This window comes from Haemaphysalis longicornis, unplaced genomic scaffold, assembly GCF_048455015.1.
Source record: "Haemaphysalis longicornis isolate Haplotype H1 unplaced genomic scaffold, Haemaphysalis longicornis Haplotype H1 scaffold_6, whole genome shotgun sequence".
NCBI lineage: Eukaryota > Metazoa > Arthropoda > Arachnida > Ixodida > Ixodidae > Haemaphysalis > Haemaphysalis longicornis.
The window spans coordinates 54,676,219-54,692,831 of record NW_027526407.1 but is presented as its reverse complement, the minus strand read 5'-3'; the positions used below and the strand labels follow the sequence as shown (position 1 = coordinate 54,692,831).

At 46.9% G+C, this 16,613-nt stretch overlaps 1 protein-coding gene across 1 annotated transcript; it reads left to right on the top strand.

Annotated features, from left to right (window-relative positions):
• On the top strand, window positions 1-11,291 carry LOC144142713 (uncharacterized). The gene is made up of 3 exons (XM_077674378.1): window positions 1-833; window positions 6,846-6,933; window positions 10,524-11,291. The coding sequence occupies exons 1-3, from the start codon at window positions 201-203 to the stop codon at window positions 10,727-10,729; spliced, it is 927 nt and encodes a 308-aa protein (XP_077530504.1). The 5' UTR covers window positions 1-200; the 3' UTR covers window positions 10,730-11,291.
• Window positions 11,292-16,613: the final 5,322 nt, after the last annotated feature.

Sequence of the window (16,613 nt, the reverse complement as noted above, 5' to 3'; positions counted from 1 at the left end):
CGACCTCGATCTGTTGTTGGCCGGACAGAGCGTCCCATGTCGTGGTATCTGCATCTGCGGTTACTGTTGTTTATGTTCGGGAGCGGATCTTTATGGTTTTTCGCAAGTGATCTCACATCCCCATCATGGGGGAAACGGGGGTCGAAGCAAGAGTCGTGGAACCGTGTTTTTAGAAGTTGTTCGTAGCACAACTGCTGACAATGGCTCGAAAGAGAAAAGAACTCTCAGATGAAGAGCTCGCCGAGCGGAAGCGACGACGGTGCGAGGCCGATCGCATTCGCCGTGCGAAACAAGCTGCCAACGAGACGCCCGAAGCCAGGGAACAACGGCTCCGCAGGGCGCGAGAATGGAGTTACACCGAAGGAGCGCGTTTTCGATATCGGGAATACAGACGACTGCATTACGAGAAGCTCTCGCAGACGGATAAGGACCTGTGGGACCTGTGGAGCGCACATAGGCATCGTCAGCGTCGCCTGGAGCTATGGCGGCTGCAGAAAGAAGCGAATCCGCGAAAGAGACCTGCCCGCGAACGTCTGATGATGATTTCGCAATTTGAGAAGCCGTGCAGTCGCTTCCAAGAGCGCGTTGAAAGTGCCGTCGTGGTCCAAGTTTTGTGCGGACTCTGCCAGCGGTTGTGCCTTGATAGTGATGTGCAGTGGGCCAACGAAGGCCAGTGCGCGCTCCTCGCTCGAATCTTCCCGGGTGAAGACGTCACTCTGCTCAGGTTATGCAGCAAGTGCCGTCGTTCTTTGAGCGATAACAAGGTTCCCCTCTTGACCCGTCGCAGCCTCACTGTGGGTGCTTTAGTGACTGTGCAGAACCCTCTGAAGCAAGTGAGTGAATGAACGTGTATGTGCGTATGGGATTTGTTCGTCTTTGCCGCGTGGGGGGCCAATCCTTATGGGTGCCGGAAATCTTCTGGTGGGGGTTGATTTCATGGTTGATTTATTATGGGGTCTCGCGTGATTGGCTGCCCTGGCCGTTTCTCGTGACGTTTTCGGGCGTGCAGCCAATCACGTGAGATCCGGCGAGAAAGCCTCACCAGAAATTTACCGGCACCGTCGTAGCCTGCAGAAAGGCCCGTGCACACTTGCGACGAAGTGACGCGATTTCTGTCGCGGTGAAAAAAAATTGGTCCAGACCGAATGACAAAAACAATGGCCGCTCGACAAAACGACAGAATTCTCATCGCTTTCGTCGCAAGTGGGAACGGTCCTTTAGACTTGTGGGTGCCTGCCTGGTGCTGTTCACTATTGTAGCGCCACAGTTACGGGTTCTGGTACAGTGGTACCAGGATGCTGCTAACATTTGTCATCCAACTAATCTCGCGTTGGTGACGGCCCCGAAGGGCGGTTTGAACAGACGTGCACTCCTGTTGAACAGTCAAGCCAAAGAGGGTTTTATTCAGAATGACGTCACATATTCAGAATGACGTCTGGTGGTAGAACCACCGAAACCGAAACCCTGGACACTACACCAACCATGCTGCTTTGAAACACATTTCTCATCGCCATCATCATCATAACCTGCATTAAGAAAGTGGGGAGAAAGCTAGGGAGGCGCCCTCTTTCCAGGGCCCCTGTGGCGCTTGGCCCAGTCGAGGCCCTGTTGGGGCCCTATTCTCGACTGCACAAATTGCCGGCAATTCAGGCAATTTTCCGGAAGTCTTTTCTGATTGGCTTTCAATTTTGGTCACGTGCTTCTGGTTGGCAAAGCGGTTATGTGTGCTGTCGTCATTTTGACGTTTCATGTCGTTTGCGGACACCAGTTCTAAAGTTTGCCTTATTTCTCGTTACTAAAGGTGCATAATTCTTGGCCGGCAATGAAAACCCACACTAAATGCAGCGGACATGACAACATAAGCCTGTCTTTGCTATTCAACAACAGTACTGCTTGTAATACACACCCCCTCTGTGATTGGCTGAGAAGGCGTGACGTAATTTAAACACTTGGCGGGAACGATTACATCATGCATTGGCAACTTCAGCCTGCGTAAAAGTGACGTAATGCTACGTAACAGCTTGAAAATGGCGGCTGTTTTTGTCCCAAAATACAAGCAAAAGAGGGCAAACTATTGCCCCGGCTTACGGCGCCGCGAAATGTGCGGCAATTTGCAGCAGGCGCAGTTTCGCATGCGCGCTGTTTAAAGCCTGTTTCCTACCGAAACAAATTATAGTTTCAACTACTTCCAAGTCAGCAATCGTGGAACATACAAATAATATGCAGTATTTTGCTTTTATGTTTGGCAATGAAATAAAAATTATTTGTTTGGCGTAACCGCAACATAAGAGGGCAGTACAAGCCTCTCCATGACAAAGAGAACCCAATGCATGGCATTTGTCCATACTTGTCCTAGTAAGCTGTTGGGTCACATGATCGAACTCAAGAGAAAAAGAACAATGAAAAGTGACTATATAGTTCATTCGAGCGCTGATTGCAGTCGAGCTTGACGAATGAGTGAATCGGCGACATCGGTGTGCTCCTCGGTTATCAGGCGTAGCGCTTCGCTGCTCTTATGTGTCATAGAAGTGATGGTCGCGGCCGTCTTGTTCTGTGATCACGACATAAACTTGTAACATAGCTGCAGACGATGGCGTGGCGGCGGTGGCGGCAGGGAAGGTGATAACGCAACAAAGCTTGCATTGAAGCAGAGAGCCCAGCTATGTTACTAAAAGCGATTGAAAGTGATAAATAGATACGGTAAAAAAAATTGTGTGATGTTCTTTAGCTCGACATTCGCCTTTCGCTCGCTTTTGGATCAACGTTACTCGATCGCCTTGTGGTGTTGACGCCAAATTTGACCTCCAGAAATGTGTTTTTTTTGTCAGCCTCAGCTACCGTGTTAATTTTTATAGTGCATGCCAAGTGTTTTTATATCTTTCTTGCACAATGTTTGATACCTTGGTAGCGATCTTTATGAGTGACTCGTCAAATTACACTGCATGTCGTCATAGCTATAGGTGCAGTACGTCACTGATTGCTTATGTCGTGCTTACGCAAAACAACATGGGCGAAATGCCGGCAATTTGTGCAGTCGAGAATAGGGCCCTTGATCATCTAGCGCTGATCCTCCACTACCCTGCCGGCCAGGGTTGCCTCCCAAGTTTCTTTTGTGAAATTAATACGGAGACAACTCTTTTGCAGCTAAAAGTTGTCCGTGCCCTTTACGAGCGGGAAATCAAAGTGGTGAATACATTGGTATGAGACAGGCGAGCAAAGTTGGGACGCAAACCCTAAATCAGTTGTAAAAGTAGTTGACAGGACGGCACCATAAGGAGTGTGCAATGTTTAAAGAGAGTGCGTTGCTCTGAAGTGTCAGCGGCACCGCCAATGTGTCACAGCGGCCTACTGGACAGGCGTTTGCGAAGGCGAACAACATAATATAGCAAACTGAATTTTGCCGTATTGACAGCTCTAAATGGCTGGAAATTTCTCAAGAGCAAGCATATTTTCGACAGGTCATAGTAGTGCTGCGCTACACAGAACTGCACCGTCACTGTATCCATTGAGCAAACATAAAAACCCTGTTAGCAAGGAGCCTTATACCATTGCAGTTGATGTTCTTGACAATTATTACTAAAGCTCAGTACTGTTGACATGTAAATGGCAGTGCAACTGCTTCAAGCAAGGCTCTGTCTTACTGAAAACTGAGGGAAAAAAAAGCGTTAACGCACGCCAGTTTGTTTTTGCAACCCTCTCACTTTTGGACTGACACATGCTTACTTCGTAGAAAAAAGACATGGTTATGTTTTGATGTAACTGGTTTAGAGATTGATAGTTAAAGGGGCACTGACACAAAAATTTTGCATCTTGTTTTTTTTTGTTGAGATAAGTAGCTAGTGACCTACTTACCAGCTGTAGAAACCTCATTTGCTTCAGCATGTGACGGTTGTTTAATTAGAGGCATTTTCAATGCGGCCAGTCGCAGTTTCGACTTCAGCGAGTGCCGCGAAACGATGGATTTTGTGGATTTTGTGTGAACAAAGCTGACCACGTGACCATCGGAGGGATATCACAGAGCAGAGCCGCCGTAGCACTGTCGAATCCGCATCGACGGCAGTTTCTGCGAATGCCCCCACGTACTGATCTCGTGAGGCGCTTAATTAAAAAGCGACCGTGGATGTGACGCAGGCGCTGCGAGTGCAAATGCTACCGCGGCTAAAGAACGACGCGCGACGCTCGAGACGGTGGGTGGCAAGACGCGCGCTGGGAGCAGCCGGCCGGTCTGCCCACAGGTCCGCCTACAGATGTGTTCGGCTTAGCACTGCGGCGGATATTCGAGTGCCGCTCTTGTAAGCGGCGCAGATGACAATTTTTAATGCAGACCGCCATCGCATCATTAACTCGTTTCTCATGTAAGCGACCATGGTCGGGACTTGGGGACAATTTCGTGCAGCGGTAACAAGCTATCACTCGAGCTACCTGCGCCGGCCTGGGCCACTTCGCGGCTGTGGCCGCCGCCTGCACAGCAACCGTGCGGCTAGCTCAGTTGGCTTTTCGTGCCTCCGGCGCGTTTTCGCATCCAATGGTAATAAACAGTAATAGAAACAGAGTGCCTGGAATCGCTGTAGAACTTTGGTCGCGGCCAGCTGCCCGATTAGCTGACGAAATCACGGTGCCTCCGCCGCCAACGATCGGGTCGTTCATTCTCGAGAGCAGAAGCTCCGCCCTCCGGCCCTCCGATTGGAGCGGCGAGCCGTCGAAAAACGCCGGCAGTGCGGAAGCGGCAAACACAAACTCGTGACGTGTTTGGATGTTGTTTATTTACACAATATCCTCGGGATGTCGATTGCGCGTGGTCCTCTGCTGGCTGCTCGGTTGCTTTTCGCACACTTTAAAATTTATTTTAAATATTTTCTAGGCTGTATTCGCCGCTGATATTTTGCAGATGATGTATATGTGTTCCCACCAATCTATCTCCGAAGTTATCTCGCCTTCAAAATTTTGTGTCAGTGCCCCTTTAAGATCAAGATATTTAGTGACGGAGGGGTCTACTATGCGCGGAAGTAACCTGGAAAGAGGTGGCTACCGTATTTTGCTAACTACCGTATCTGCGTGTGCATAGCGCGGCAAACATTAAATCAGCGCTTCTTTACTCTGCCATTCCTGCTTTTATTTAGGTGTGTGCACACAACTACCGTGTTGCCCATATAGGCAAAACAAAATTCTATTAACAGACACCAAGACATGTGACGAGCGCTGTGACCGAACGCTCTTTACCTCTTTTACATGAACCTCCTTCAGCAGCAGCTCCCTTGGAGTGAGCTGTTGGTATTTCTGATCAACAAGAAGTTCTTATTGAAATACTAACTTCACTAGGTGCAGCAAGTGATGAAAAAACACCACAGGTCAAAAAACTCCTCGGAGCTGATCCAGTGCAATTGTAATTAGAGCAAAAAAAAAAAAGCGGGTGATCTTGGGTGTTGCAATTGTCAACAAAATACACGGCAATCAACACATAACTACTCTCATTGCCAAGCCTTTATAATATATTATATATATCGGTAGCTAAAGAGAGGGACAGAATGCTGTGGGGACGCGAAAAAATTCCTGCTTAGCATGAGAAAAGAAGGTTACATTGATGTTTGTAGTCATCGGCAAAATGCTGCCTCATTTCGGGTGCTCAGAATGGCTCACAAGATTCAAAAACATGAAAAATATGACCTGATAAACAGCAGATACAGGACAGACTGGCAGTTTGTAACTGGAGCCGGCTATACCAGAAATTTTGCGGTAGGTCAGTGGGAGAGTCCTAGGGACGTATGATGGATATCATGGATTCGTCGATAGTTCACCACCAACAGAGTGAGCACTACATATTGTTATCCCTTTTTTCCCGGCTACTCTGCGGTTCCATCGGATTTAGGTTACAACAAATTTGCACTCGTCTTCTGCACATGGACGTACAACGAAATGTAACTAACCGCATCTTTCACAGGCCACACACTGTGAATCCGTTGTGTTCACTGGTCATAAAGGCACGACCGTGCTGAAAATTGAAAAAAAAACCTTTGTTTTCAGAGCAGAATTAGAGTAAGTATTTGCCCAGTTCGCAATGTAGCACCTCGCAACGTAGTGAATCACAAATTTACCGTCTCTGTTTATAACTATCCAAGCGTTGTCTGCTATGTAGTTACGGAAGCACCCTTCGAGACATGCCACAGTTCTGTTTCAAGGTCCCTGTAAACTCCCTCAATGGCAGCTTATTGATAAGCATGAGAAATTGAATCCTGCACCTCTAATGGTGAACGAGATGAAGCTTCTGCCATGAACAGAGATAAAATGGGCTGCTCTTGCAGGTACAGGAATTACGTCTTACTCGGCACGTCGTACTACCAAATTTGGAAGTTACTAGCTGGATAAGTGGTTCAGGCGTATTTCACAACGGAGTCCAATATTTCTTCAGGGCAAATACAGGGGTCTCAGTGTCATGCCATTCTTATATGTTCTCAGGTGTATCATTATGGCTGAGAGTGCCTCAACAGAACCGAAGCGTTGGAAGTTAGAAGATGTGTGTATTTTTTTTTTTCAACCTAGAGCTTGTTGGTGATCAACCGGGCACATGCCACCATGTGACAGCTAGGCCGGCCGAATGTTTGACTCCACAAAAAACCTGTGCGTTTGTAATAATTGCTTATTAGAAACGTGTATGACTTGTTTCATTTACGTCTGTAAGCTGATTACCCAAACTTTATATTGTGTACTTGTTTTTTCTTCTTTTTCCCCACTATTTTTTAATGTTCTTACAAAAATGTAACCCCCTTTACTCAATGCTCTTTAATGGGCCTGTAAGGTATAATAAATAAATAAAAATAAACTAATGTTGTTTTCCACTACTCGTGCAGGAAAGCACCAACGTGGATGAGAGTTGCAGACCTGGCGGGCTTCCGGTCACCGACAGCGCAGTCTTAGCGCACACCTCTACAAACTCGGGTGACGTCAAGCAGATATTTGGCCCCTGTGCTCACACCAGTGTGGAAATTTTCAGCCGCATTGTGGGCACCATGAAAAATATGACCTGATAATCAGCGGATACAAACAGTCATCCCAATGATCTACCTGTAAACGTTCGCTCTCAGTATGCACTTGAAAGCATGTCTACCACATGTGAGGATTATTCAGACCGACAACGGAGATTTTTCAGCTGTGTTACTTGTGCAATTCAAAAAGATTCACCTAAAATGCGCAGCATGGAACTGGTTTTGCTGGCATGTGTAAGTGCATTTATTAGCTCTGCTGACCCTTTAAAGGCTTCACCCAGGTAGCTAAGCTGGATGTTGGCAGCCATGACTGGGGATCTTTGATCTGTTATGCAACTCGGTTTTCTTTGAGCAATGTTGTAGTTGCAAAGTATTTGGAAACGCTGGAAACTAAATACGTAATGCAAGGCGTATTTCTGGCGCATTCTAATATGGTATCTACCCTCGAACTCTTGAGCTAGTGCTCTTGATGCATCTCGTCTGTCGATGATAGAGCTGTACTACATCTACGCGCAGGACAAGCCCTACCTTAGGTTTCTGTGAGCTGGCTTTTATTCTATTGCTAAATAGTTGTAAGGTGGCTTTTATTCTGTTGCAAAACAGTGAGGTAAATACTGTAACTGACATTAGTTTTAAGTCAAGTACACAATAAAATGTGTTCATTTGGGCTAATTCTGAGCTATGAATGAGTGTGTGGTGTAAAAAAAAGATTTCAACATTTCATTTTTTTCGAGTGTAAGATGCGCGATAGAAATTTAGAAAGTTGTTGCCGTGAGTGCCAGTTCTCTATTGTTTCGCCCGTGCTGCGGTGTCCTCTTGAAGAAGCATTGCCTTCACGTTAGTGGATACATGGGGTGGGTGCGGGCGGTTGGGCGATTGCCTCTCCCCAAAGCCACTAACTTAATCCACCCCTCGATGCTGATTTTTTAATCCGTGTAATTTTTTAGACCATGGCGGGGACCATCGCTGTCTGTGGTCAGCAAAGCACCCCTCACTTGTAGCTTTTTTTATAGGTGTGGTACTTGCTAACACAATCGCTGCCTTAGTGGGAGTCTGCAAATCGCTGTGTCTCCACAGCCAGTTTCTTCCCTTCAAAGAGTTGAGAGTTGTTGAAGGCTTATTCCAGCCATCAGTGCAACAGCAATGAGGGAGCCTTTTCTAAACCGGATCAATGGCTGTCTGCAAGATGTTGATGAAAAAAGCACTAAGTGTACAACTGGGAACAAATGACATTTTGGTTGGTTGCACCCTCCTTTCCCTTTCCCATCATCTCCCCCCCCCCCCCCAAAAAAAAAAAAGTAGGCACCTGGATCAGCCCCTGTGCCAGGCTTCCAGTCTACTCAGTCATGTGTATTAGATGAAGACGGAGCCTTTTATTAAAGGTGTTGCGGAGAACTTCACCTGTCATCTGCAGGTGATCCCACACCATCAATCGTCACGTGTATTTGCTAAAAACCGTTAAAAACGTTAAACATGGCTGTGCCTGTACTATGTAAATGAACACTGTTCCTGAAACACGACGGGACGCATTGGTTCTCAGTGCAAGATTTCTGTGCACTTCTGCGTATACTCCTCCGAAGCTGTAGTTGGCAGCACCTTTAAAGGCACGATTTTTTTTCCTGTAGAAGCAGATTGCTTATAAAGGTGGTGGTGTGTAAAGATGTAAAGATGCAGGTACCAGAGCTCCTGCCTGCACTCACATTGTTGGACATGAAAAGTATGGGTGTTGCCGAAAGCTAGAGTGTCACAGTATGGAGGGAGGGTGGCTAGATCAGTAGAAATATGCATACATACATCTGTAAGCACATTTCAGGCACTATCAATCCATCCCAAGGTTTTACGGCGCCACGACAATGTCATCTGCGACCCTCAAATGGCTGGAGTATTTCCTGTTTATCCGTAAACCTGCGTCTTCTGAGTCAAGCTTCCTGGATATCTCTTCCACGCATACTCTGGACTATTAACAATTTAATATTAATAATACTATTAACAACAATACTCTCAACAATTTAAGCCAGATGATATCTTCTGTCACACTCCCTTTTGGATCGGGAACCTTCTGCTTTGCTTGTGAAGGATTATCCTGCCCGTACATCACTCATCTATATCAGTCGTCTACAGGCGTACATCAGTCGTCTACAAGGTACTTACCAAGGTAATCGCTAACAGAATTACTGCAACCTTACATTTCAGTCAACCTAAAGAACAAGCAGGGTTCCGTAAAGGTTATTCAACAATGGACCATATTCACACGATCAACCAGGTGATAGAGAAGTGCGCTGAGTATACTGAACCCCTATATATAGCCTTCATAGATTATGAGAAAGCATTTGACTCGGTCGAAACCCTAGCAGTCATTCAGGCATTACGGAACCAGGGGGTAGATGAGCATTATGTAAGAATACTAGAGGATATCTACAATGGGTCCACAGCTACCATCATCCTCCATAAGGAGAGCAGTAAAATACCTATAAGGAAGGGTGTCAGACAAGGAGACACAATCTCTCCAATGTTATTCACAGCATGTTTACAAGAAGTATTCAGAACGTTGGATTGGGAACAGGTGGGAGTAAGGGTTAATGGAGAATACCTCAGTAACCTCAGATTTGCTGATGACGTTGCTTTGGTAAGTAACTCGTGGGACGAATTGCAAAGCATGCTTTCCGCACTGGACGAACAGAGTAGAACCGTAGGCCTGAAAATTAATATGCAGAAAACTAAAGTAATGATCAATAACCTCTGGACAGCACAGCGGTTTGAGATAGGTGGCGAGGAGGTGGAAGTGGTAAGCGAATATATCTACTGAGGCCAAGTTGTGACCCCACATCCGAACCATGAGGCAGGGATAATTAGAAGGATAAGAATGGGGTGGGGTGCATGTGGCAGACATTCTCAGATAATGAATAGCAGCCTACCATTGTCGCTGAAGAAGAAAGTGTATGACAGCTGCATCTTACCGGTACTTACCTACGGGGCAGAAACCTGGAGGCTCACTAAGAGGGTTCAACTTAAATTGAGAACGACTCAGCGTGCAATGGAGAGGAAAATGATAGGTGTAACACTAAGGGACAAGAAGAGAGCGGAGTGGGTCGGGGAACAAACACGTGTTAAGGACATATTAGTAGAGATTAAGAAAAAGAAATGGACGTGGGCAGGGCATGTAATGCGAAGGCAAGATAACCGCTGGTCATTAAGGGTAACAGAGTGGATCCCTAGAGAAGGCAAGCGTTGCAGGGGGCGGCAGAAAGTTAGATGGGCAGATGAGATCAAGAAGTTTGCGGGGATAAATTGGTCGCAGTTGGCACAGGACCGAGGTAATTGGATAATAATGGGAGAGGCCTTTGCCCTGCAGTGGGCGTAGATAGGCTGGTGATGATGATGATGATGACATCACTCATATACATTGTCTAGGGGTCTTGTGTTGGTCTTCTCTATTCCTTGAGCTTGAGGCATCGGCCTTGGTTTGTGACACTGCTAACCGATTTGTCCGTGAAATCTCTCGGCATGGGGCTAACTACTTTGATCCCATTTATCTGCCTGCAGGTTTGGCCAAGTCATGTGCCCACACCGCTGCGGCTGCCTTACCCTCAGACGAGGCACCAAAGCTTATCAAAGTCTCCGAAGTCCCAGGTGCATGGACACAGTGCACAGTGTGGGATTCAACAAGGTCGACACAAGCCAAGCCAAGTCTGCGGACCACTGCTGTGCAAACTGAAGATGAGGCAATAGGGACTGATCAAAAAAAGTGATGCACCGCACGTGTGAACAGTGGATGTGGAATTCCAGGAGCTTTCCGTGCCGAAGCACTACACCTGCACTGTGAGGCAGAGGGCTCCGGATTATATATTGCACAAGCTTCTGCCATAGGGCTAGAACATGGATGTGCTGAAAGCCGACCTGTGGATTTAAGATGACCCGCCGTTTATGCCTGAACTGTCGAGTGTCGCATTCTGATCTGTATGTAGGGCTCGCCTTTTGGGGACAGAAGCAAGATAAGTGGCGCATTTGATTTCAGATGCCTGATTATGAATTTAAATGCTTCTTATTGAGAGCAAGGAGAGTTTACAATGAAGTTTCTAAGACTTGTTCTCCGCCGCACCAAAGAGGATGATGGCTGAGAACGTGGCAGCTACCTAGTCGAGCAAGTCGTTCCCGTAACGTTACACCTGCCAGCATCTTTGTTGACTGCACAGACTAGGCAATCTAAAGCAGAAAAGCAGATGCATTAATTGCATGTTTTGTGTACAAGAAATAAAAGTGAAACAACTCGTGTTTTGTGTACAAGAAATAAAAGTGAAACAACTCAGCGAACCACAGCTGTCCTATTGTGGACTATGAACACTGCATTCTGTTTTACCAGATTGTGTAGGAAAGGTGCATGAAATTTCTTTTTTGCTTCCAAATTGAACGAATATTTCTGCCAACAGGAAAGAGTTAATAGATAATACATAGGGCAATGGCAGTTTGTGTAAAACCTGAATTCATGTGCATGCAGTGGCCTGAAAACTTCTTGCTTGCAGGTGTTCAAGTGGGCAAATTTTTCTTGATGTCTAGAATTTCAATACTTGAGTCTGCAACATATACCTATTGCCATTTTCTAGAGCTAAAAGTCATTCCTTCGTGCTCTGATGTAAACACAGCCCACAGATAAAAGATCCCTGACCTGGAAAATAGCGTGAGGACTGTGCGCAACACTTACTTACTGAGATATCAAGCATTGATTCAACGACGTGCGTTACTGACATGCAGCTATTATTTGAGGCAGTAATGTGTGCCCCAGTCCTCACTTGTCCCGTTTCTGTAATGGTGGCTCCAACGAATTGTACGTATGTTGAACGTGTGAAAACGAGGAATTCAACTTACAAACAAAAAAAAAATGTCGGGGATTTGAACTTGTGACTTGCAAAACAAGACACTCAGTGCTTCAGACCACTCAGCTACAAGCCAGCGCTGCCGAGCGTTGGAAATATAGAGTATGTTATGTATAACGAGTTTGCATTTTTATTTCGTTTTAGTATTTCAAGTAGCTTAGATGAATGTTTGTTGTATAGCACTCGTGCAGTAAGCGTCCCCCAAATTTCCACCATACCTCGCGTCTAGCAGTTGCATTTCTTTGACGTTAAAGCGTTTGCAGATGTGTGGTCGTGCTGCTGACCGCTGTGCTTGTTCACCCAGCGCAAAAAAGTGCTTCCTGCTCCCTAGTTTTACGCTGTACGGTAAAAGTATCAGTTGATTTTATTTGCTTAGTACCTATATTGACTTCGCTGACTCTTCTCCCGCCTACAAGAGGCCTTATATTTTCCTACTACCGTGCCAGTCAGCGTAGCGCCGCATGTGCACTTGTACAGCGCTTGTGTGGAGCGACCTGGACTTGGAGCTTGATACCGTGTACAAACTAGCAAACTAAAGAAAGGCACATTCTTCCATTCACAAACGTGTCGTGGCTTAGTTTCAACTGAGCGAACGAATTACGACGACCCATCGGCGGTCGGCGGATGCAACGCTGGGCCGACTGACTCTGTCGGGAGGTCGGTGAGCCGTGCAGTAATGCAGTCAAGCCAAGTCATTTTTTCCTGACGTCACACGAAAACGCCACAGAAAATGGGCGAGGATGCAGAGAGGAGGACAGCATTTTCGAATTGAATTCCCTACTAAATAAATTCGCGTAAACGCACCCAGAGTGGTCAAAATATGGCCTAGGGACTCCGGACTACAATTTGCGCTAGCAATCCCGCAATGTTTACAAATCACTTCGGTGTCCGTTTGAGGCGGTCAGTTTGTGTCCCAGTGTTCGCTTGTACAGTTCCTGTAATGGTGGCTCCGAAGAATTGAAAGTTGAGCATGTGACCTAAGCATCATGATTGGTCAATTCTGCTCGTAAGTATACCTCTTCGCCACTCTAATAAATGCTATGAAAGAAAAATTGTGGGTCTCTGTCACTGCACTGAGCAAGATTTTATTGACCAATGAAGTCTCTAATCTCGTAGTGCGCGGCTGTTACCTTCCAGATTTACTCCCTCCATGAATTCATTATGGCCACTGTAAGAGTTGTGCTGTTCCATACTATCATTGGTCTTCCCCTGCCTGTATGGAGTGTGTATGCTTTTGTCTACCTATCATTGTTTTCCAATTCGAAAGTACACACTGCTAACTAATTAGACCATTCTCAGGCCCTGTACAATCCCCCTTAGTGGGCATGCGCCATATAACACTAAAGAAGAATAAGAGTTGTGTCCGTAGAAAGAACAAAGTAGGGACGTGCCTTCTTGGCCAATCCCCCGCGTGGGTACCGCCATGATTCAAGGATCCAACCAACCAACCAAATGGAGAAGAAGGTAGGCTCAGTGGAGAGCCTATTCAGTGGAGAGGATGGAAGCCAATGTTCCCTCGGCAACTCCATTTCATTGAAATGAAGGCTCATGAACCCGGTTGAAAAATGAAGTTCACGACAAATGTGTTCATGAGGTCCAGTTGGTGTCCATGAAGCGTACTCCTGGGTCCGTATTCATAGATTCACGGTGAAAGGCCCATGTTGTCTGCTAATATTTTGAGGTGAAACCTGTTGAATTAAGGAATGCGTTTAAGGCACGGACAATTTATTTTGAAGATCCACGATACGATGGTTAGCTACTGGCAGTTTGTGGTACAGCCCGCGTCTTTGCTGGGAGTACAATGGAGTGAATGGACAGTCTGATAACACGTGTGGCACATATCCTCAGGCCCTCCTCATGCACTGGATGGTGAGTTTGCACAGTTAATTCTGAACAAAAAGACTCCCTGGTATTCTGAATCCTTCCACCACTCCAGCCTCAAGTGGGAGACCCTTGAATTCGATTTCTCCCCGCGTAAGCATTGTAGAATCCCCCCTCAGCCGAGTGGAGGGAGCAAATGTAGTGGAGGAGGGACTCGGAATACAGCCGTATGTGTAGGCAATGCCGAGTCGCATACGGTGGAACTGAGTTTCCACGGTTCGCGGTAGCTCCACATTCAAATGGAGCCGTAAGGCTAGGTATATTGCGTATAGCAAGAAGCACTTCATGGTTTCATGAGACCGTGTCTCTGGTGACTGTTGCCGACTCAGATAACCCATTACAGAGGGGATTGGCCTCAGATGCGAAGTTTTCACCGGAAGCAACGTAGCAAGTAAAGTCTCAAATCGACTACGGATCAACAGTCGTTATCACTGACTGGATAAAAAGGGAGTTATACTGCTATATCACAATCGTGGCAGGTGAGGAACTGAATATGCTTGCTGGATCGATACATTGCAAAATATAGAACAAATGAGATAAAAAATTGGTGCAGCTTGCAATATAGTGGAGCAAGGCTGGAGAAACAGCAGAGCTGGCGGCACCTCTCCCTTCGTCGGATCGGCAAGTTCGGAAATCCGTGTGAGATATATTCTGTTGCAACTCACCCGGATTTCCGAACTTGCCGATGGAAGTTCTCCATGACTGGCAGCTGCCTGGATCGTTTTGCCCGCAGCCTTTCATATCCATCCCAAAGTGGACCGCGTTAGCGTGCGCTAGAACCCGCGGCAACTGTCCCCGCGAAGTCGGCGTCTGTGCTCCCCACTTCAGTCTCGGATGTAGTTGTACGCTCTCACTCCGCAATCTTAGCAACCGAACAGCCAAGATCAGAATAGGAGAGAAGACATTACAACCGATCTTCCTGGGGGATAGAGGAACGCCGCAAGGTTCGGTTGTCTCTCCACTCCTGTTCAACATGGCTCGTTGCCCAAACTTCTCAAGTCAATTGATGGCCTGGGACATGAATTGCATGCCGACGACATCACCCTCGGGACTGCGAGGGCAGGGTTGGATGGATGGATGGAAGATAGGTACGCTCCAAAAAGCAGCTGACACGGTCAACAGCTATGCGAAGGCCTGTGGCCTTTGCTGTTCGCCTCAAAAGTCGGAGCGGACCATTAGTAGACCACGTACGTACATGAGGGAAACGAGCAGAAAAATTGGAATCACTCTGGAAGGGATCCGGATCCTTCCGGTACCTCAATTCAGGATCCTAGGCCTCCTGGTACTGGCAGATGGCAAGGCAACGGCTATGATCAGAAAAATCAAGCTCGCGGCCGACCAGATCTTGAACATGATCAGGCGAGTGGCCAACAGGCGGAGGGGTCTGAAGGAATCGGACACCTTGCGCCTCGTTCAGGCAATTGTTACCTCACGAATTATATACGAAGTGCCGTACATGCAACTCCTGAAAAATGACGTCATACAACTTTACACAATAATCAGGAAAGCCACGAAGCAGTCCTTGGGTATTCCTATAAATTCATCCACGACAAAATTACTACAAATGGCAGTCCACAACACAGTAGCCGAGCTTATAGAAGCCCACCTGTCCAATCAAAGGGTCGGGCACCTTAGCCATACCAAGGCGGGAAGAAGTGTCCTCCGCAAGATCGGATGGCAAGAATATCCCACTATACCCGTCACGCCCAATTACCCGAAGAGTGGGCCGAGAAGATGGAAAGCAATTGCCATTACCGCGCTACATGAACCCCACAAGGCACGCCAGACGATCCGCGAGGCCCGGGCAAGACCCCTGACACTGTCCTGTACACAGACGCCTCCCTACCCAAACACTCCACAAGGGCAACGGTACCATGACACCTGGTTGGACAAGCTGGTCACCTGCGCATCGATCAACACTCCATCTTCGGAGCAAGCAGAAGAAGTGGCGATAGCCCTTGCACGTACTCCTGCAACCTAACGTCACCAAGATAATTACGGACTCACAATTTGCGTGCAAGAACTACAGATATGGCTGGGTGTCCCTAAACTCATCGAAAAAGCTACACCTCCTAAACAAAAAACTGAACTTGTTTGGGTCCCGGCCCATTCCTCTGTTGAGGGCAACGAATATGCTTATCAACAGCTCAACTCCAGGGCCACTGAGGAAGAGGGAAGGGGATGGCAACCCATTACCAGCTACACAGATGTAGTCAAGTATTACAGGGACGGTATGAATACATTCCCACACCCCCACCACCTTGACTAGAACAGAACAAGCGATATACAGGCAAATCCAGGCAGGCTCCTTTACCCACCCCTGCATGCCCCCAGAATAGAATGTACCGAGAAATATACAAGAACAGATCTGCCCTGATTGCAATGCGCTAGGCATCCTCCAGCACGTCATAGGATAGGGCAATTTCCCCAAAGACCACCCCCCACTAATCCCCCTACTATCCTCACCGTTGACAAGCGATGTGAGATATTGCTTTCAAGCCCCGCCCTGGAAGACCAGCTCCGACTGTTCCACAGGGGCCAGGCGGCTCTGGAAGCATATGAAACCCGTGAACAGGGAGCCACCCCATCGGGCGCTTTATGAAGCAACATTCAAAAAACTGAAATTGGTGTTGACAATTTGAATTTGGCTTATAAATTACCTGTGACAAAAAAATCCAGCCACATTCACAATGACTAAGCACGTTTTCGGGAATGTTCCATTTTTTGAACATTGGCGTTTCCAATACACAAAACAGAAAAGTTTTCTGCTACAAATTTTATTGGCTTCAAAGTAGAACAATGCTTGCTCTTAGTAACTGAAGGCAAGGCATCTTTTTGAAATGACTCCAAAGAGTGTAAAATGTGAAAACAATTATCTAGA